This window comes from Perognathus longimembris, chromosome 21 (genome assembly GCF_023159225.1).
Source record: "Perognathus longimembris pacificus isolate PPM17 chromosome 21, ASM2315922v1, whole genome shotgun sequence".
NCBI lineage: Eukaryota > Metazoa > Chordata > Mammalia > Rodentia > Heteromyidae > Perognathus > Perognathus longimembris.
The window spans coordinates 17,824,312-17,845,708 of NC_063181.1; the positions used below are offsets into that span (position 1 = coordinate 17,824,312).

The following is a 21,397-nucleotide window of genomic DNA, read 5'->3' on the forward strand; positions in this document are numbered from 1 at the left end:
TTGCATGTGTTGAGCCAGTTTTGCCAGCACCATTTGTTAAAGAGGCTTTCTTCCAAACTATTGTTTTAGCTCCTTTATAAAAGATTAAGTAGGCGTAGTTCTGTGGGTTCATTTCTGGGTCTTCAATTCTGTTCCATTGGTCTTCAGGCCTGTTCCGCTGCCAATACCAAGCTGTTTTTATTACTATAGCTTTATAATACAGCTTGAAGTTGGGTATTGTAATTCCTCCAGCACTGTTCTTTCTGCTTAGGATTGTTTTTGCTATTCTAGGTCTTTTATTGTTCCATATGAATTTCTGGATTGCTTCCTCTATTTCATTAAAAAATGGTGTTGGGATATTAATGGGTATTACAATGAATTTGTAGATAGCCTTTGGCAATATTGCCATTTTGATTATATTAATCCTCCCAATCCAGGAGGATGGGAGGTTTTTCCATTTTCTTAGTTCTGACATAATTTCATTTTTCAAGCTTTTAAAGTTCTCCTCAAAGAGGTCTTTCACTTCTTTAGTTAAGGTTATTCCTAGGTATTTTATGTTTTGGGGGGCTATTGCAAAAGGAGTTGCTTTCCTTATTTCCGCCTCGGTCTTTGGGTTGTTGGTATAGAGAAAGGCCGTCGATTTTTGAGGGTTTATTTTATATCCTGTAACTTTGCCAAAGTTTTGGATTAGCTCTAGTAGCTTGGGGGTATTGTCTGAATAAACCTTTCCCTTCATTCTCATGGATGATGGTCTCTTGTTGGCTTTCTCCTTTGTAACTACCACACTTGAACTGGACTGACTAGAGCTTTATAATACTTTTATTGATAGAATGCCTACTCCTTAACATGTTAACATCTGAAAATATTGGTCAAAGCTACAATTTCATCTAAAGACTTAATTGGGATTGGGGAAAGGTCTGCTTTTAAGTTGCATAGTCTCCCAGATCCTTGTTTGGCAATTCTCTGAAGGCCACACCTTTTTTATTTCCACAGAGATTTTAGTGAGGTAAGTTTTCTCTTTCTAGATCCACTTAGAGTTTGGATTGTAATTTGCCCTTCACATTATGAATAAATAAACCATAGTCTTTATAACTTGGAATTATGTTTTTTCCCCACTTATGTGTTTGTGGTCCAAATGTATTTGTGAGTTCACTGAATGCAGACCACTGGATTTTCATCTTTGGGTCTAATAGTATGCTAGGTCTGGGTAGCTATTCTATGTGTATATGACAAAGTAAAGGCAGATGTATGGATGTTCTTAGAATTCACAATCTTCCAACTTGGGGGAGGACTGGAGATTGATTTTATTTCCATATTTCTTTTTTCATTTTTAAAATTTATTGTTAAAGTAATGTACAGAGGGGTTACAGTTACATACATAAGGTAGTAAGTCTATTTCTTATCAAACTTGGTACCTCCTCCTTTTTTTTTAACCAACTTCCCGCCTTCCTGGTTCCCTCCTTACCCTCCCCCAAGTTGTACCATTGGTTTACAGCATATTGTCTTGTGAGTATTGCTGTTGCACTGGTTCACCTATTACCCTTTGTCTCTCCATTTGTCCAAAATCAAGAAAACTAACAATAACAGTTGTTGGAGGGGATGTGGCCAAAAGGGAACCCTACTTCATTGTTGGTGGGAATGTAAACTGGTTCAGCCACTCTGGCAAGCAGTATGGAAATTCCTCAGAAGGCTAAATGTAGAACTCCCCTATGACCCAGCAACCCCACTTTTGGGTATTTATCCAAAAAACCACAAACAAAATCACAGTAAAGCCACCAGCACAACAATGTTCATTGCAGCGCAATTTGTCATAGCGAGAATTTGGAACCAACCCAGATGCCCCTCAGTAGATGAATGGATCAGGAAAATGTGGTACATATACACAATGGAATTTTATGCCTCTATCAGAAAGAATGACATTGCCCCATTTGTAAGGAAATGGAAGGACTTGGAAAAAATTATACTAAGTGAAGTGAGCCAGACCCAAAGAAACATGGACTGTATGGTCTCCCTTATTGGGAATAATTAGCACAGGTTTAGGCAAGGCACAGCAGAGGATCACAAGAGCCCAATAGTTATACCCTTATGATCACATAAGATGATGCTAAGTGAAATGAACTCTATTTTATGGAAATGATTGTTATATCATAGTTGTAACTACTTTCAACATCCCATGTGTATCTGTAGTTTCTACTATTGATGATGTTCTTGTATCACCTTCATGTGATTGTATCTACACTATCTCTGTAATCTTATCTGAGTATATTGGAAACCGTGTATACAGGTATTAGAATTAGGAAATTGAAAGGGAATACCAAAATTGAGAGACAAAGGGTAAAATAAGAGAAACAACAACAAAAGCAATACTTGCAAAACTGTTTGGTGTACGTGAACTGAACACCTCAGGGGGGAAAGGGGGAGGGGGGTATGAGGGACAAGGTAACAAACAGTACAAGAAATGTATCCAATGCCTAACGTATGAAACTGTAACCTCTCTGTACATCAGTTTTATAATAAAAACTTAAAAAAAAAGAAATTTACTTGGAAGGTTCTGCTCATGAAAGCAAAGAAGAATATTTCACTTTCCTCACAAAATTCTATTATATTGAAGAAAAGGAACTGTTTTTTGTTTGTTTTTTTTTTTTTTTTTGGCCCGTCCTGGGCCTTGGACTCAGGGCCTGAGCACTGTCCCTGGCTTCTTCCCGCTCAAGGCTAGCACTCTGCCACTTGAGCCACAGCGCCACTTCTGGCCGTTTTCTGTATATGTGGTGCTGGGGAATCGAACCTAGGGCCTCGTGTATCCGAGGCAGGCACTCTTGCCACTAGGCTATATCCCCAGCCCCAAAGGAACTGTTTTGGACAATAGCAAAGTAGTCACTTTAAGTAAAGCAAACTTATTCCTTTCTTTAGCTAGTAGAACTGGGAAGAGCCCTCAAATCTTTTCATTTCTTTATTTTTTTACATGAGGGTTAGAAAACAAGTAAGTTTTGTTCCAGCTAAGATAAGCTTTTTTGCTTTCATGTAGAGGGAAAGGGTAGATGTAAAGGAATGAAGTCATGGAATATGCTGACTGGATGCCATGAGCATATCTCAACTTCTTCCTACTATTTTAAGATACTTGAGACGAGATTGTTCTTGGAAAACAAACAGAAACAAACAAGTGAACACATTTTGATTTATACCTTGCTTAAGCAATATTTAAAGAAAAGTAGTAAATTTGACCAGATATTGCCATTTCTGCCCATTTTGGTGGGTTTTTTTCTTTCTTTACAAGTTATGCTTTCATGTCTGTCTGAACATGTGTTTGAAGAGTTCTCTGAATCATGTTATTCTGCTTGGTTTTCTTCATCAGGATTCTAATATTTTAAAAAATGACAAAAAGCAGGATTGCTTGGAGTTCATCATTGTCATTAGTCACTCAGCACAACTTATAAGAGATGAGTGAGATAATGGGAAGCAGAGATCACTGGTTCGTGCTTTGCGGTGAGGGGCATGGAATGATACTGCTGCATGGAGTCAGCCCAGTGCCCTGAGGCATGACTTGGCATGTTTCAGAACACTAGAAGAAAATAATTGAATGACAGAATGTGACATTTCAGATCAGGGATTCACAAACTCTCACTACTACATGGTTCAAATCAACTGACACGTAATATGCATCACCATGTTTTCTGTGGGCCTGGGAATGCTGGAAAGGTCTGCTTCTCCATCTTAAGTGCTATGATTATAATATGAAAAGCTTATTCATTATTCAATTGAGTCAGAATCAACAGTGATTATAAACATCTGTATCCAGAAAATTGAATTCAGAGATCTATTCCTTATGCTTTTTTAAAAAATACAAGACTAAATAACAACAGCATATTCCTCTAAGATATATCCAATTCTCTTTATAGTGTCTTTACCTTAAAATCCTCATATCCTCTAAACTCTTGTTTTATTTTTTCTTCTAACTATGTTCTCATACCTTTTTTCTTTTCAGTACAGGGAAGATTTACAGATGAAGGGAACAGTGAAAGCGGAACTCAGCTGGGGAGCTGGAGAAGCTTATAGTTTGATAAGGAATAGCTCAGGTAGGGCTAGGATGCTGGATTATGATCTGATTGTGGAAGTCTTGGTATGTCTGGCTGGAAGAGTTGCCAGCATGCCTGTGGAAATAGGAGACAAAAGAGTTAGAGAGTGACCTGGATTAGATAAACAGTATTAGATAAGTTAATTGACTAGGACAGAACAACAAGGCTTATGACAAAAATAAATTAGACATAAAAGATATTATGAGAGTTTGGTCCAATGGAAATAGGTCAGACAAAAAGAGATAGAAAAAAAGTAAAATAATTTAATCTAGAAATATCTGACTTTCTGACTTGATGTGAACCTCAAATGCTCAAGGGTCGAGTGTCTGCTCTTTAAGACACAAGATATTAAAAAAGTTGGGAAGAAAGCAAACCTGGACAAGAATACCAGATATAAAATGAATATGAAGACTGCTTACTATTAAAGAAAGTATCATCCTGGATGACACTTAAGTTGTATAAACCAAATATCAAAGATATTACTTTTGTTTTGTAGAATAGAAACAAAGTTAAAATATTTCTCATTTATCCAGAAATGCTGAGTGTAAGAAAGTAATAGGTAGCTAATAGGCATTATTTGCCACAATTTTCTCAGTGGTCAGTGAATTTGAACAGACAGGGAGTGGCATGTTCTTGAGAAGAAATCTGATTCTATGATGCTATGAACATTGCTAAAATAACAAAAAAATGATTTTGAATATCATAGAAGCATATCTGACACTCTGAGCAGGAATTGGGAGGACTGACTCCAATTTCGAAAGAAGTTTACTTTGGGTAAATACTAAATGCTACAGAAAAAAAAATTTGGGAAAAGGAAAGGAAGTCAATGAAGCAAATTACAATGCTGCCTAATTTTAAGAAATTTTCCGTGCCACTCCAACCTTTGCAACCACTCATCAGATCAGTCAGCAGCATCAACTTCTAAGCAAGACCTCTCACCAGCAAAAACATTAGGACTCACTGAAAGCACAAGTGGTTGTTAGTATTTTGTGTCTATAAAGTATTTTTAATCTGAGTATTAATTTTTTATAGGTTATAGTATTGCCCATTTAATAAACCCCAATATACCATACATGTTACTTTTGTATGTAGTAGCAAACCAAAAAAAAAATAATGTGATTTTCTTTATTGCAATACTGTTTTTAATAAGGTGGTTTGGAATAGAATCCACAACATCTCTGAGATATATCTAAAATTGTTATTCTGTCTGGTAATTTGGGGAAGATTCAGGACCTTCCTACATTGATAGTTGTATCCAGTACAAATAACAATGGTTCTGCTTTTTCCTTTCTAAGTTTGTACCGATATTTACTTTATTATTTCACTAGACTACATAATACAATTGAGTAAAAGTGCAGATGGGCACCTTCTGGGCTTTCCCCCAATTATAGAAAGACTTTTTTGTTAATATTTTATCATGAAGCTTAATGATTGCCATGAACATGCATATATATACATATATGTATACACTATATACACACATGCATATAAATGTATTTACACATATATACATACATGTATATACATGTGCATGTATATGTAGAAATATATATATATATATATATATATATTTGGTACTAGGCAATTTCCTTTCCATTACAAGTGTTCAGCAAATTTTTGTTGTTACTAAGAATAGATACTGGATTTTATCAAGTGCTTTTTCTATGGTCATATGAATGTTCCTTTTTTCTGTTACTATGATATCTTTCTGATTAGATTTGAATTAAACTTGTGCATTAAAAATCTTTTAAACAGATAAACTATGTTTATCTGTACCTGTATCTGCAGGGCTAAGGTACTTGTGTGATGTCATCTAAATGTTATTTGTAACTTGTAATCACATTTGTTATGAGCTTTTATCGCCCCCTCAGAGCCCTATAGCAAGTCCACCAAGAGACCTGGCTCAAGCTAAAGGCCCTTTATGAGACTGGACCTCCTCCTGAGCCACACCTGCTACCAACTGAGTAAAGCGCCACCAACAACTTATGGTATTGCGGGCACAATACCAATCTATTCCTACCGATTCTCAGCCAGAATCAAACTAATAAGCAAGGAGAACCACGATTGGTTCTCGAGTTACCTATCAGAAGGGGGGAATGAAGGGGGAATGAAGAAGTTGAAGTAAACCCCATTTTCAGACAGCCCCCGTTTTGTTGTCTGAGCAAACCCAGGGCAAGCTTATTAGGGCCCAGCCGGTCAATAACTCTAACCGCCTGGGAATGCTTAACTCTAACCGCCCCTAGAATGCCTCGAACCCTGAGCCAATCAGATTTGTACCCGTAATCTTGCTTGCTTAAACACCTGATTGCTATAACTTTGTCTTTTGCCTTTACATGCTCTGTGCAATCGCAGCTGGAGGCTTCCTCCTAACCTCCGCTGTGTCGGTGGGTAGGACAAGGCCCGAGCCGTGGCTCGCTTGAATAAAGTCTTGCCTTGTTTTTGCATTTAGGAAAAAACAAAAAACAAACAAACAAACAAAAACCTCTTAGGGAGCTGGGAATATGGCCTAGCGGTAGAGTGCTTGCCACATATACATGAAGCCCTGGGTTCGATTCCTTAGCACCACATATATAGAAAATGGCCAGAAGTGGCGCTGTGGCTCAAGTGGTAGAGTGCTATCCTTGGGCAAAAAGAAGCCAGGAATAGTGCTCAGGCCCTGAGTCCAAGGCCCAGGACTGGCCAAAAAAAAAAAAAAAAAAAAAATTTAGTACAGAAATATGGTGCTAATTTCTTAGAATTTTAAAATTGATGCTTATATTTGAAAAATGACATTGGCATGACTTCTTTTTTTCTCTTTACTAACTTGTCAAGTTTTGTAATAAAAGTTTTATTATTGTGATGTCTGTACTTTGGGGAGTCAAAGTGAAGTTGAAATTATTAAAAAAAAAGTTTGGCATAAACAACAGTCAAATTATCTGAGTAAGGAATTATCTTTTGCACAAGTGTTTCATGATATATTAAATACATATTTAGATTGCAATCTATTTATTATTGGACAAATCTGATTTTAGGTTTCTTCTTGTGCCAATTTTAGTAAGTTATCTTTTTCTAGGTATTTGATCTAATAAATAATTATACTATCCTTTATTATAGTATAATGTTATTATACTATATTGCATTATTATACTATACCATTTTTATTCCTGAAGCCATGTAATTACTTACGATTCTCCTTTTATTTTTAATAGTGTGAAGTATTATATCCCAGTTCCATCCACAATTGACCCATTTTGTCAACTACTTCTTTGTATATGTGGGTTGAGGAAGCAGTCTTGAGGCTTTAACTCAGGGTCTGGGCACTGACCTTGAGCTTTTTTTGCTCAAAGCTAGTGCCCTACTACCTGAGACACAGCTCCACTTCCGGGTTTATGGTGATCAATAGGAGATGAGCATCTCGCCTTTCTTGGGCTGACTTGGAATTGCCATTATTAGAACTCAGCCTCTTGTGTAGCTAGGATTACAGGCATGAGCCACCAGTGCCTCATGTCAGGTACTTCTGGATGAAAGAGTAAATGCTATTTACACACATTAGATAAATTCTTGTGTAATATGGGTAGTTCCATCAAGAAGCCAATGGCACTGTCAGACTAAACAATTGGAAGATACTTTGGTGAAGCAATTATTTATGTTATCTGCGAAGAACTGGTAGGGATGGGGTGTGGCAGGTGACTAACTTTAGGTATATCACCTGGAACAGCAAAGGAAGGACTTGTAACCAGAACACAGCAAGTAGCTATATACTTCACAAATGTGGATACAAGCAATTAAGGAAGAAAGCTAGCGGAAAATATTCTTAGCACTACTTTCTGCCACTACTCCAGTCTCTTCAGAGAGGCCCTGACTGACTCAAGCAAATTAGGTGCTGAAAGGCAAAGGAGTAGCCAGTCTTTTTACCTGGCACACATATGCCAGAAAAGATCTTGTTTTCTTTTTAAGGAGTGAATCTAGGGTGTTAGCTGGACATAGTCAACATACTTTGGCAAGCCATTTCATTGTACTTTCCAAGACTTGAGAAACATTTAGACTCAAAGGGCAGAATAATAAATCTTCTCACAAGAAAACTGACTTCCAATCCATTGCTTTGAAAAACTGAAAACAGACACCTAAATTTAAGATTACTATATGCTTTTGACATATGTTAGAGGGCAGTTTTAAGAACTTAGTACCATGCTTGCAACAAAACTCTTCTTTTTCAGTTAGTGAGGTTTCTTAAAACTTAGTATAGGAATAAGATGGGAGTGATCCTTACCAACCAATAGTACCTATCTTTGAATACATGGATTAGGTGAGGAAAACAAAACAAAACAAAACATCTCACCTTAGTAAGCATGCATTTTTGATTTCTTTAAAATGTTTATTCTAAAAACCATGTTATTTTAGTATGTCAATTTTATCAATTGTGTATTTTTAAAATAATTTTAATTATATCAAATCCAGGAGAAGTTGTTTAGTACTTTGACTTTATGAGAAAATGTAATTTAAAATTAAATTTATGTGTGAATGCTTATAGAGAATTGTGGCTACACAATAATCCCCAGGAAACAATTGCTTATGATAAAATTCTGGAGAGGAGGTAAATATGAGTTCAATAAGAAAAAGAGGACAGCATAAAAGTCCCAATTTTTCAAGAGAAGTTTGGTTTTGAATTTTAAAGCAGATGATAAGGTGTATTAAATGTGAGTGAGAATGTCAAAAGAACTGACATCGATCAATATATATTATATTCATAAAGTGCTTTGTTAAGTGGAAACCCCTTTGTACAATGACTCAAAAATGATAATAATAATAATCAGAAGAAACATGTGTATATTATTTCCAATTGAATAATCCTAAAAAGCTAATGTTAATGTGGTACAGTTTGGATCTAAAACGATTCCTGAAAGCTCAAAAGGCTTGATGCTTACTCTGTGACACTAATGGAAGATGGTGAAACACTTAGAAGGTGGAGCCTTCTTGGAGGAAGTTGGGTCATTGGAAGAATAATCTTGAAGAGGTTACTGGGACATTAATTCCTTTCTACCATCTCTCTTTGGTTCCTGGCCACCATAAGGTGAGCAGCTCTGTTCCACCATGCGCTCCTTGCAATGTTTTTCCACCTTGCCACAGGTCCAAAGCAACAAGCCACCTTGATTCTGGATGAAATTCTGAGACTGTACACCACAATGTAGCATTCCTCCTCTTAAGCTGCCTTTCTCAGGTATGTGTCACAATGCCATAAAAGTTAACACAAAGTAAATTGCTAAGGATTAAACTTGTATTATATTTAAACCATGAGAGAGGTAAAGGGCAGATATAGCTCTTAATTCATCAAATTCAATCCATCAATTCCAGTTCAATTCCAGTTTCCAACACTATATTCCTATCCTTGCATGTAAGAGAGGCCATCATAGTTGTTCTCTCAGTGATACAGCACAGCATGAGGTTGTTAAGTAGCTGGGCCTTGTCTTGAGTAGACCCTGACACTGAATAATGGTGGGAAAAAAAAGAAAAGGAATCTTTGTTATTGAATTATTGCCTTGAATGCTGCTCACTTTGTACCTGCACTGAGTTCTTTTGTCAGAAAGAAACACATTTCTATATTGTTAGGCCCCTGAAATGTGGGGGCTCTAATTCTTACAGTGTAGCAGTCATCCCCTTTCATCCAGGAGTTTTGCTTTCTATGGTTTCAGTTATTTCTAGTCCACTGTGGTCTGGAAAAAATTAAATGAAAAGTTCTTGAAAGAGTTCATACCCTTTAAACTATGTGTCATTCTGAGAAGCACCGGCAGAGCTGTGCCTTCTCACAGTGGCCTGCTGAGGGCAAGAACCATCTCTTTGTATAGTGTATTCATACCTTAAACACTACCCATCCACTAGACACTCAGAAACCACCTGGGTTACCAAATCGACAGTTACGTTGTTGTGGGAAACAGTAAATGTAAAGCCATAGGTTGGCTTTAGAGAATTGGAATGCCATTCTCTGTCCCTGAGAATGCTGAGGGCAGCCCTACTGTGCTTAGCATTACAATGGCCACAGTCTCACCCTCCTTTAATCATAACAAGACTGTGGAGCCGGCAGGTGACCTGTGCACATTGGTTTTCTTGTTTACTGGTAATTGCCAATCCTAGAATTATTCCCCCCCAACTGACACCCTTACCTCTTTGAAGTATTCTCTTTGATGTAGCCACCTTTTTTGCCCTTATTGAAGTAGTCTCTTTGATGTAGCGACCTTCCTGCATGTAGTCTTGTTTGATGATGAATCTGGTCCCTGTCCATGGGACCAGAGGCATCTGTTGCTGGAGAGAGGCTGCAGGTCCCCTGGTACCCCTAAAATAAATTCCACAGTCCAGTCTCCATCATTGCTTTGCTCCTGGCCTTGCTCCCTGCTGCAGCAGGACAAGGCGCTTGCGATGGTTTGCAACATGTTATCTCAGTGCTAGTGTTTAAATAGTCCCTATTTTATTTTTTTAAAGTTTTTATTATAAAACTGATGTACAGAGTGGTTACAGTTTCATACGTTAGGCATTGGATACATTTCTTGTACTGTTTGTTACCTTGTCCCTCATACCCCCCTCCCCCCTCCCCCTTACCCTTTCCCCCCCTGAGGTGTTCAGTTCACTTACACCAAATAGTTTTGCAAGTATTTCTTTTGTAGTTGTTTCTCTTTTTTTACTCTGTGTCTCTCAATTTAGTATTCCGTTTCAATTTCCTATTTCTAATACCAGTATAGACGGTTTCCAATATACTCAGATAAGATTACAGAGATAGTGTAGATACAATCACAAGAAGGTGATACAAGACCATCATCAATAGTAGAAGCTACAGATACCCTGAGATGTTGAAAATAGTTACAACTGTGATATAACAATCATTTCCATAAAATGGAGTTCATTTCACTTAGCATCATCTTATGTGATCATAAGGGTATAGCTATTGAAAATAGTCCCTATTTTATGTAAAATGATTTGTGTGTGAAAAATTTAAGCCTGTTGATTGATTTCAAGTCTTTTTGTGTGTGTGTGTATGTGCGAGTGTGTGTACTATTTACTGGAAAAGTACATTTGAAAAGAGTTATATTATTTGCATTAGTATTTCTATTGAAAAATGCAAGAAAAGCAGTACTTCCACCCCCTTCCCCATTCAACTTGATAATTTTCACTTGCAGTTCTGGCATCCAACCCAATGCCTTGCACATACTTAGCAAGTACTCCATCACTGAGCAATGTGCACTGACCTCAACTTCATTATTATTTTCAATCAATAGGAAGATGTATTCTGTAACATTATATATGTATGTAAAACGATTTATATGAACATTAAAATGAGTTTTTAACACAGGTAACACATTTTATGTACAGACACTATTTAATTTTAAATATCTGTATAGTTTACTGACTTGAAAGAAAAGTAAATCCAAAGCACAAAGTATAGCGACTGTTGTTATTATCTCTAAATTAAAACTTTAAGCATAACTTTACACTACAGTGAGAATTACAGTATGATGAGTGATGCCTCATAGAATTCTGTCATTCAGCAATATTGCTCAGAGATAGAATATGCAAACACAGTTGGGCTTAATTTATCTTTTTCAGATGTTCCTTAAGGTTATTTTATGAGCTTATGACAAATATGCTAGATATAGCTCTAGACTAGACTTGATATTCAAAGTACTCCTTAAAAAATGAAGGCATAGTTCATTATTGCAGAAGTAAAATAGAGAAAGACAAACACTCTAGTATCTCTTAGAAATCCTATCAAGCCCTAGGGATAAATTTTGCTCCAAGCTAGGAAGTCTGAAATTTTCAGGCATGGTGATTCAATCATGTGGTATTTCTTAGAGGAAAATGATTAGGTTGGAAATCTTGTACTGTGATTCTTACTATACTAGCTACCACTTGCAAAGAACATTACCCAAAGTTGATTAATTAATCATCCTATCTTAAAACACCTCACAAACAAGGATAAAAGTACAAGTATTACCTCTGTGTTTTTGTGATATAATAAACCATTTTTCAGTGGTGCTTGTGGAAGAATTGGTTTTATTTCCATGGCTACACACACACACACACACACACACACACACACACACACACACATTCTGGGTAATTTATAAAGATTAGAAAAATGGGATTTTATTGAAAGGTAGGCACTTTCAAAATTAGTACAAATCAACAAGGAAGTAATCTGAGGAAAATATACAATCTGTATTATTTAAAATGAGGATATATTACATATAATTTTTTTAGGAACATGAATTTTTTTGCAATATCTGTTAAAAGGTGCATTCCTGAGATTTTTTTGGACTTCAAAGTTATTCAAGTTAGAAGCAAAGTGGACAGAAATATTTTACATTGGTTTGAGATTAAGCTGTGAAATAAGACTTAATTACTTTCAGTCATTTTTCCATAAACCCATTTTTCACTCTGGATGTAGTAACACTGTAATTGATTACTTAACTACTGGCCCTCTTTAAGCACAGAACTATTCAAACTTAAAGATGATACACAACTCACAACTACTGGTACTAACATTTCTCATGTACATGCTTTCTGCTGTGATGTTCAAACATAGAAACAAAATAAGTTTCAATAAACATGTTTTGATTTAAATAACAATTCAAGTATCTCCTTTAGAATGAATTTCTGGAAAACATTTTCCAGAAAGGAAGAGTATTCCTTGACTATTGAATAGCCTTTGTTTTAAACATTATTCACAATCTACGTTTGTTTTGCATTCTATTTTTGATGATAATGTATCATAAATTTTAATTCAGAGGCTTCACTAATTATTAGAAAAAATTAACATCAAATACATGAAGGAAAGATTCAGAGTGTAATATTTCACTGAAAAAGCGACATTAAGATGAAGATATGGCCAGAATTTAAGTCATTTGTGCTTATTTTCGGTTATGACTGCAAGAGATGGAGGTGAGTCATAGTCCTGAAAATGAATTCCTTTGGAAGGTGTGATCTTCATAATAGCACCGTTTAAAGCATCATCTTCAATAAGGGTTATTAATCCATTGGCAATCATTGATGGGCTAAAATTTAAAAAATACATTAAAAGCAAAGGACAAGGTATATTATCATTTTACATTATAATTGGAAGTCTGTAGGCTTGAATAAGTAATAGAGGACTGTATGTCATTAACCTGTTGTTATATCCAGTTTTTAATCAATGAATAACATTAAGTAAAAAATATGATAATAATGTTAGCAGTAGATTTTCAGGTCTACCCTTCTGTCACTTGAAGACATATTGATAGTCATTACTTACATTGAGAAAACAATCATTTCCTTATCTTTATCAAATCAATACACCATAGATTGATGAGACAAATGTTATGAGAGGAGAAATAAAGTAAAAATAGCATTTATTGGAATGTCAATGTAAGCTCAGAGTTATAGCACCTGACTAGCATATTCAAGGACTTGAATTCAATTTCTGGTACAGAAAATAATAACATTTCTTGGACATCTTATTTATTTACTCTTTACTTATGCTTTTAGAGGTTGGATAGACAATGTCAGGGGCAGTTTGGAGCTGGATTGGATTCCCCAAGTCTGGTTCTTCAACTTGAGAGGCACGTTCCTGTGTTGTGAATGTCTTAGTTACCTAAACTAAGACACAATTCCCTAAGTGTGAGTGTATTTGTGTTTGTATTTGTGTGTGTGTGTGTGTGTGTGTAAAATATTTATATGGAAATAGCTGTCATGGGACCATACACAATTTCACCAAAGTTATAATTTGAACATGACTCAAAATATCATTTTTAATATACCAGGAATCTAATTATGGCTGAAGTCATTGTCTGTATTTCCAAACAGAATTAATAATGTATGAAGGAATTGTATTCAGAAATTGCCCCCTGATTTTTTAATTTCAAAATTTGTTAACCAAAACTTTGAAGCTTGCATTATTTCCTTAAACTTATTAGCATAAAATTATTAGCTCTTTTGCTGTTTGACAAGAAGACATTTTGCTCAAAATTACTTACTCCAAAATTCCAAAGTATTTCATCATATCCTTGATATGATCTGTATATTCTATATATTGTCCCATGTTTTCTTCTTTCTCAATAGATTTGAGGATGGGGGTGTTGACAAAGCCTGGACAAATGGCATTCAACCTTACGCCACTGTTCATAAGGTTCGCAGCCATCTGCAAATCAGAAATAGAAAGTTGTAGGTATCAGCAGCCTTGCAACATACAGTAGGATAAACTGAAATTAAAGGTTAGTTTGGAAACAAATATAAAACACATGAATCAGATATTCTTTCTATTTTATAATAATGACTAGTGAGCATAAAAATAGTAAAAGAACAGTACTCAAAGCAATACATCAATTCTTCAAAATTCCACCTAGTTGATTTTTTGAGAAACCAAGGTTACTGGACAAATCCTGAAAACCTTTAGGTATATAAATTGCTCTTCTCTACTGAACTTTTGAGGAAGCTGAGCCTAAGAAGTTGAAGCTTAGAACAGATATCTCAAGTTTTCTTTCAGGAAGAGATGTGATAACCATATCAGACCACATGTGCTTTAATACTTTTAATGGAAAAGTTTTGGATCTTAACTGACTCTCAAATGACTCAATAATCTTTTCCGTCTGGAAGATAATATGAGCATTTAAGACACACATTTATTTTCTATATATTCAACTTAATATTTTTGCATTTTATTTATAAAACAAAATACATTTGATCTTCATAATAAATATATGATATATAATATATATGATTTATTATATATGATTTGTAATATATAATCAACATGTAAACAAATAGATTCGAGGTTTGTACTTGCCCTGTTGCTAAAACTTAATTATAACCCCAGCTTTTATGGTCATTTGTGGACATACACAGGGGAGTCCTTTAATTTTTTGGGGGGGGGTGATTTTGCTGTTTACAATTCCTCTCATGCACAGTTCAGAAGTGTTGTGTCATATCCTTGTGTTGGAGAAAATTGTATGTTAGATGAGACTTTATTCAGGCATAAGTTACTAGTGCTGTTTGTCCCAAGTTCAACGTTCACATAATATATAGTACATGAATTTCTTTATATTTATATTAAGATTTACATAAAACAAGATGAGTTATTGAGTGGTTTCTCAAACTATTGTGTGACCTGATTCTTAGGAGAAACTTACTCCTTTGTTTTTGTGAGAAGTGGAAAGATCAATAGTGACTAATTCAAGTGTTCTGAAGTAACTTAATAGAACATAAACCTTGTGAACAATGAGGACTGGGGAATTTTCTAGTCTTACTAATTTTAAGCCTAACTTTTCTGATCTTGAAGAGTTATTTGGCTTTGCAGTAAAATTCTTGGCTTTGAGTTAATATTTTGCCAATGAAATGGTAATTTCTAATCAACCTTAGAGCCTGAAGACTTCGTATTTTGTTTTGATTGAACATTAATATTGACACACCTGTTTTTCTGTCCTCTAGTATTTTGCCTCGTTAATATAAAACTCCACTTCCCTATCTCCTTTCTGTGTCACCTAGACATGCCACCAAGAACCCATTCATCTGTTCTTTCCTTTTCTACACTTACACTTTATAAGACATTGTCCAAATATCAGGCAGAATGGTTTTCTTAAAGTGGAAGTCTGATCTTGTCACTTTTGTGTTTCAAAGCCTACGGGGAGCTGAAATCAGTGTAAAAATCCAAGGTCACATTCTTAGTCTGGCTCCTGCTTAAATTCCTAGTACTTTTCCCTTGCTGACTAGGCTCAGTTCAAGCTTGATCTTTGTCAGTTTTACAAGGTGTCTCACTTTATTTTTAAAGATAGAAGTAAAATGCAGATGTATTAACTTTGGGACTTATTTACTTCTACTTTATAAGTTTGTGTTTCATATATAAGTAAGCAAAGAGAAGAAAAAAGATACAGTGTTTATCATTTTCTCACCGCAGCTGAGCGGGTGAATCCAATTATGCCATGCTTTGAAGCACAGTAAACAGGCTGTTGTGCAACAGGCACCAGTCCTGAAACAAACAAACAACAAAGAAACAAGTGGTGACAAAAATGTATGGAGAAATAATACAGGTAGGATGAATTTGACCAATAGGCATGTTGTAAATAAATGTATATGTCAGGAGTATAGGAGCATTTCGTTTAAAAAGTAGTCTGGAAAATACACCAAAATGAACCTAAACACCTTTGTGGAACTCATTTGTATTCATATAGCTTATTCTCCTCAAGACTAATAGTGGTCTAGAATTTATTGTAGGTAAGTTTCATCTAGGATGTAGGGTACAGCCAAGAGTCGATTTGCCTCCTTGGATTTCTGGTAAGTCAAGGGAAATCAATGTCACCTAAAAACAAGAAGCGAAACATTGTTTTTTAAAACTCAGTGAACTACCATCTAATTTTCAGCCTTTTAGTCTGTGTGTTTTTTTTTTTTTTTTTTTTTTGCCAGTCCTGGGCCTTGGACTCAGGGCCTGAGCACTGTCCCTGGCTTCTTCCCGCTCAAGGCTAGCACTCTGCCACTTGAGCCACAGCGCCACTTCTGGCCGTTTTCTGTATATGTGGTGCTGGGGAATCGAACCTAGGGCCTCGTGTATCCGAGGCAGGCACTCTTGCCGCTAGGCTATATCCCCAGCCCTAGTCTGTGTTTTAAAAAAGCATACACTTGACATTTATAAAAGTTTCTAAACAGCTGAAGGATTTTGAAGGATGATGGGTTATATTAGTCCTGTTTGTAAACTAGAATGCAGTTTCCTGTGTCAATCTATCTTCTGTGGTGCCTCTAAAAGGCTAAGAAAATTAAAAATTAGCTTCCTTTGGTATAGAGTTCTAGTGATGTCTAGATCTTCTTTCTCTATGACTTACAGAGTGAAGACCAAAATAAAAATTTATAGCCCTGCTTTATTTCCTTTCATAGTTATACAGTTAAGAAAACAATCAATTTCAAAACTAATATTTCTAACTTTTCACATATACACAATAGGAACAATAAATATGTGGTCAAAGAAGTCACTAATTTATTCATCTAGCATTGTATCTTCTCAACACTAAGTCTAGCTCAGTTCTCCAAAGGAAAACAACACAAGAAAGCTTATTTTTACTACAATAACCATTACTTTCATGCAGTCACAGCTTAGTAGACAAATGTAGCTAGTCATTTGATTTGTTTTGTTTTGTGTGGTAGGCCTGGGGCTTGAACTCAGAGCTTGAGGGCTGTCGCTGAGCTGTTTTATTGCAGGCTAGTCCTCTACCACTTGAACCACACCTATTCTTCTGGCTTTATGGTGGTTAATTGGAGATAAAAATCTTAGAATTTCTTGCACAGGCTGACTTTAAATCCTGATCCTCAGACTCAGACTTCAGTGCCTCAGGCACTGGTGCATGGTTAGGTAGAGTCAATTTCATATTTTGATTTTTAACTAACATCTTAGGAAACTTCTCTTAACACTTGTTTGTAATTTCTCTGAGTCAAGAAACAGTGACCCATGATTATGATGACATTAGTGCCAAATGTCATGTTAATAATACTAAATTATTCTGCTGAGATGTGCCTGCCTCCACCCAGCTTGCTAAGGAATTCCAGAGCAACCTCAATCAGTTGAGAGTGTGGGGCCAAAGTTCAGCAATAAACGTTGACTATAACCACTTCCTGGGTGTCTTCCAAGTCTCAACTTATGAAGTATGTTTGCTCAAGAGCAGTTTATTAAATCCCCAAGGATGGTAGATCATGCAGAATGTGTCTACCCAGTGAATTCAAAGTACTATCTGAAGTACTATCTGTTGCTTCTTTTGCTGTTGTTTTGGTTAAGTAAAGTGTGAAAGTTAATTAAGTTCATCAGTGTTAGTCAGCAAGAATTTATGATGTCTCCACAGCGTACATAGGTGTGTGAGCTAAAGGGAATAAATATGTGGCCAGTTGTTCCTGTTTCTAGTTTATAAAAGCTAGGCCTTGCTTTCCTCATTCCTTAAGTGTAAGAAACAAAGGCTGTGGTTGTGGTATGGCATCCATATACTGCAAGAAACACAATATGAACCTTAATAGTCACAGCCACACAAAGCACAAAGACATTTTTTATAACTGTTATCAAAGGCCAAGCTTGAATGAATGTTTCCTACCTCTGCTGAAGTGAACTCAAGCCAGTTCAAGGTATCACAGAGGTAAAATAAATCTAATACTGTTTTGTTCATTAGCAAGTACAAACTGCATTGTCTTTTTCTTTAAGGGTAGAATTTTATTGTAGCCCGAATTGAAAAATAAAAACCCTCATTACAATTGTCATGCAACCTGTCAGTTTTGTATGTGTGTGTGTGTGTGTGTGTGTGTGTGTGTGTGAGTACATGTGCTCCAGTTCTAGGGCTTGAACTCAGGGCCTAGTTGATGTCCCTGAGCTGTTGTGCTCAAGGGTTCCACTCTACTACTTTAGCCACAGGTCTACTTCCGGTCTCCTGGGAATTAACTGGAGCTAAAAGTCACAGATTTTATCAGGCTTTGGACTGCAGTCTTCAGATTTCAGCCTCCTGATTAGCTAAGATTATAGATGACCATCTATAGCCTGTGTTTTCAGATAAGATTTCACCATATGATGCAAGCTGGCCTCAAATTCATGATCTTCCTGTTTCAGCCTCTCCAGTGATGTCATAGGACAGTGCCATCACATCCAACAGAAATTGTTTACATTTTTGAAGTGGCATTATATTTTAAGATTCCCTTTGTGACAAGGGAATAATATTTTCAGTGCTATTCTGAAAAAAATCTCTCCCTTTGTATGGCTTTCCATTTCAAATATTAAGCCCAAGGCTATATAAATCAATATCTGTAAATATATTTGTCAATATATTTAGAAACAAAGTTTTCTTTTTATAGCTCTACTGAAGCATAGTTGATTGACATGTTTAAAAAAACCTGTATAACTTAAGTTTTATAATTTTATAAGTTTGACTTATCTATACAAAGGATACCATGAATGACTAATATTTCTGTAGAGCAGACATTTACTTTTATGTGTAAATGTAATGAAATGCTGTCACACTAAATGCTGCCATATTTTTACTACCACTACTACTACTACTTCACTAATCATCATCTATACTGTACTATAATGTAAATTCTATTACATCACTCATCTGCTAAAGCCCTTCAAGTGGCACTCCATCTTATCTTGCCTAGTGAAAGCCAAAAGTTCCTAAATGGCCTATGAGGTCTTATACCATTCTTGCACACCACTTCTCCAATTCACATCCTATTATCATGTATTTTCCTCAACCTTATTTCTTATTTTTCTTCTTATGTCATTTCTTCAGGGGCAGTCCTGACCTTTGGCTTCGTCTTCTAATGACCTTATGGCATGCAATTCCCCCCATGGGACCTTCGGAGTTACTGGTACTGCTGCCTAAAATGCTCTTGTCCCAAATACTCACAAGAATTTGACATCTTATTCCACTCTTTCCCTGCAGTACTTATTATAGACAAACTTATGTGTGTATTACTTGCCTCCCTTACCTACAAAAACTCATGATCAGGTGCTGTCAGTTCTACCCAATGTGCTTGAGCTCAAGTTTCTTCTGTGTTCTACTGGTAGGCATAAGACAATCAAGTAAAGGTCTAACATTTGTCCCTGTCTCTCCTCAGGGAAGTAAAAAAGCATGAGAGACAAAGATTCATGACCTGGGATATTGTTTTGGTCAATCTTAGAAATTTCAGAACCTTAACTTAAAAACTGGCATTCTCAGCCCTGATATTCAGAGCCTTCATTTCAAATAATTAAGGTAGAGAACTTGACTCAATAGTATTAGGACAAAACCTGGGCAAACCCTTTTCCTGAAGTGGCTATAGGTATGTACATCTCAAAAAACCCCACAGAAATAAAAGACCAAGAACTGTGGAAGATAACCACCAATAGTATCGCTGAAGTTGCTGAGATCATATGCTAGTAGTTCTTGAATAGAATAACAAGCAGGCCATACAAGCAGTAGGGAAAAGGAAACATGGGGATGAATAAAGCAGGACTGAAACCAAACCAAACCAAACCAAACCAAACCAAAACAAAAACAAAGGATACCATGACCAAGACCACGATAAGAAACATATCCATCACCCAAATGCTTTTCTTGTACCTCTTGGTTGCCACTTTTTATGCCTTTTCCACATCAGGAAACCACAGTATAAAATTCCATAATTCTATAGTATTTTCTATTTCTTTAGTCATCAAAACTATTTGAGACTCACACATGTTCAGTATATACTAATAATTTCTTTTCTTCTTCCTTTTTCTTTTTCTTCTTCCTGTTCTCTTTGTCTTTGCCTTCTTTGTTTTCTCCTCCTATTCCTTCTCTTCCTCCTTCCCATTCTCTTTCTTCTCCCTTCCTTTATGTTTTCTCTCCTCCCTTCCTCATCCCCCACTCCTCTTCCTTCTTTTTTCTTCTTCCTCCTCCTCTTCCTTCTTGCTAAAAAATACTCCAGAACCTGTCATTTTGCCTTCAGTGCCTGATAAGGAGCTTTGGGATAGTGTTCTTGTCACACCACAGTTTTAATATGTATATGTATATGTATATGTATATGTATATGTGTATGTATATGTATATGATAGATCACAGCCTAAGGGAGACACTTAACTGATAAGGAACTTGCCTGGCATGCACTGTCCTGTGTCCAATTCCCACTCTTCCAAACAAAACAAAACAACAATATATGCATGGTAAGTCAAAAAGCTTGATTATTATTATTGTTGTTGTCAATTATTGTTTAATTTCAGAAATGCTAGTGCTATGAATATCAAAGTATAAATAAGTCTTTCAACTGGAATAAGTGCAATCAATAAGTAGTCTATCACTTTAAAGAAATGTCATTTGGTATCTTTGATCATTGAACAACGTATTTTTACTAAGCAGATAAGAACACAAACAACAGGTTGGGAGGAAATACATGTAAAATACATAACTAATGAAGACCTATTATCCAAAATGTACAAAAACCCTTAAAATTCAACAGGAAGGAAACAAATAATCCTATATAAGATAGGCAAAAGCAACTACACTGAAAAAAGTACTACAGAAATGCCAAATAATTACATGAAATTGTGTTCAGCACTGTATATTATTTAGGAACTATAAATAAAAATCACTGAGATACATTGTATTTGTATACATACAAATTAGAATGGCCAAACTTCAGAAATGACAACCCTAAATACTGGTAAAGAGCATGAGAAACTCGTTCAATGATGCTAGGAATATACGAATGTATGACTCTGCAGAAGATAGTCTAGCAGTTATTTCAAAATATATTCTTATATAATGATGGAATAATTGTGCTCTGGGGTGTCTTACCCCCCACCAAAAAAATAAATAAAGAAACCCAGACTACTTAATGCCACACAAAACCTGTATCCGGATGTTTAC

General features: G+C 35.8%; 1 protein-coding gene across 1 annotated transcript in view; it reads right to left on the reverse strand.

The window, feature by feature from the left end:
- Positions 1-12,148: 12,148 nt before the first annotated feature.
- Hpgd (15-hydroxyprostaglandin dehydrogenase) overlaps positions 12,149-21,397 on the reverse strand; it is a 29,780-nt gene continuing 20,531 nt past the window's right edge. Inside the window, exons 5-7 of the mRNA XM_048330396.1 lie at positions 15,941-16,017; positions 14,030-14,193; positions 12,149-13,072 (exon numbers count right to left, since the gene is read on the reverse strand). Of these exons, the coding sequence (XP_048186353.1) occupies positions 12,919-13,072; positions 14,030-14,193; positions 15,941-16,017 (395 nt within the window). The 3' untranslated portion in view covers positions 12,149-12,918. The remainder of the gene's footprint in view (positions 13,073-14,029; positions 14,194-15,940; positions 16,018-21,397) is intronic.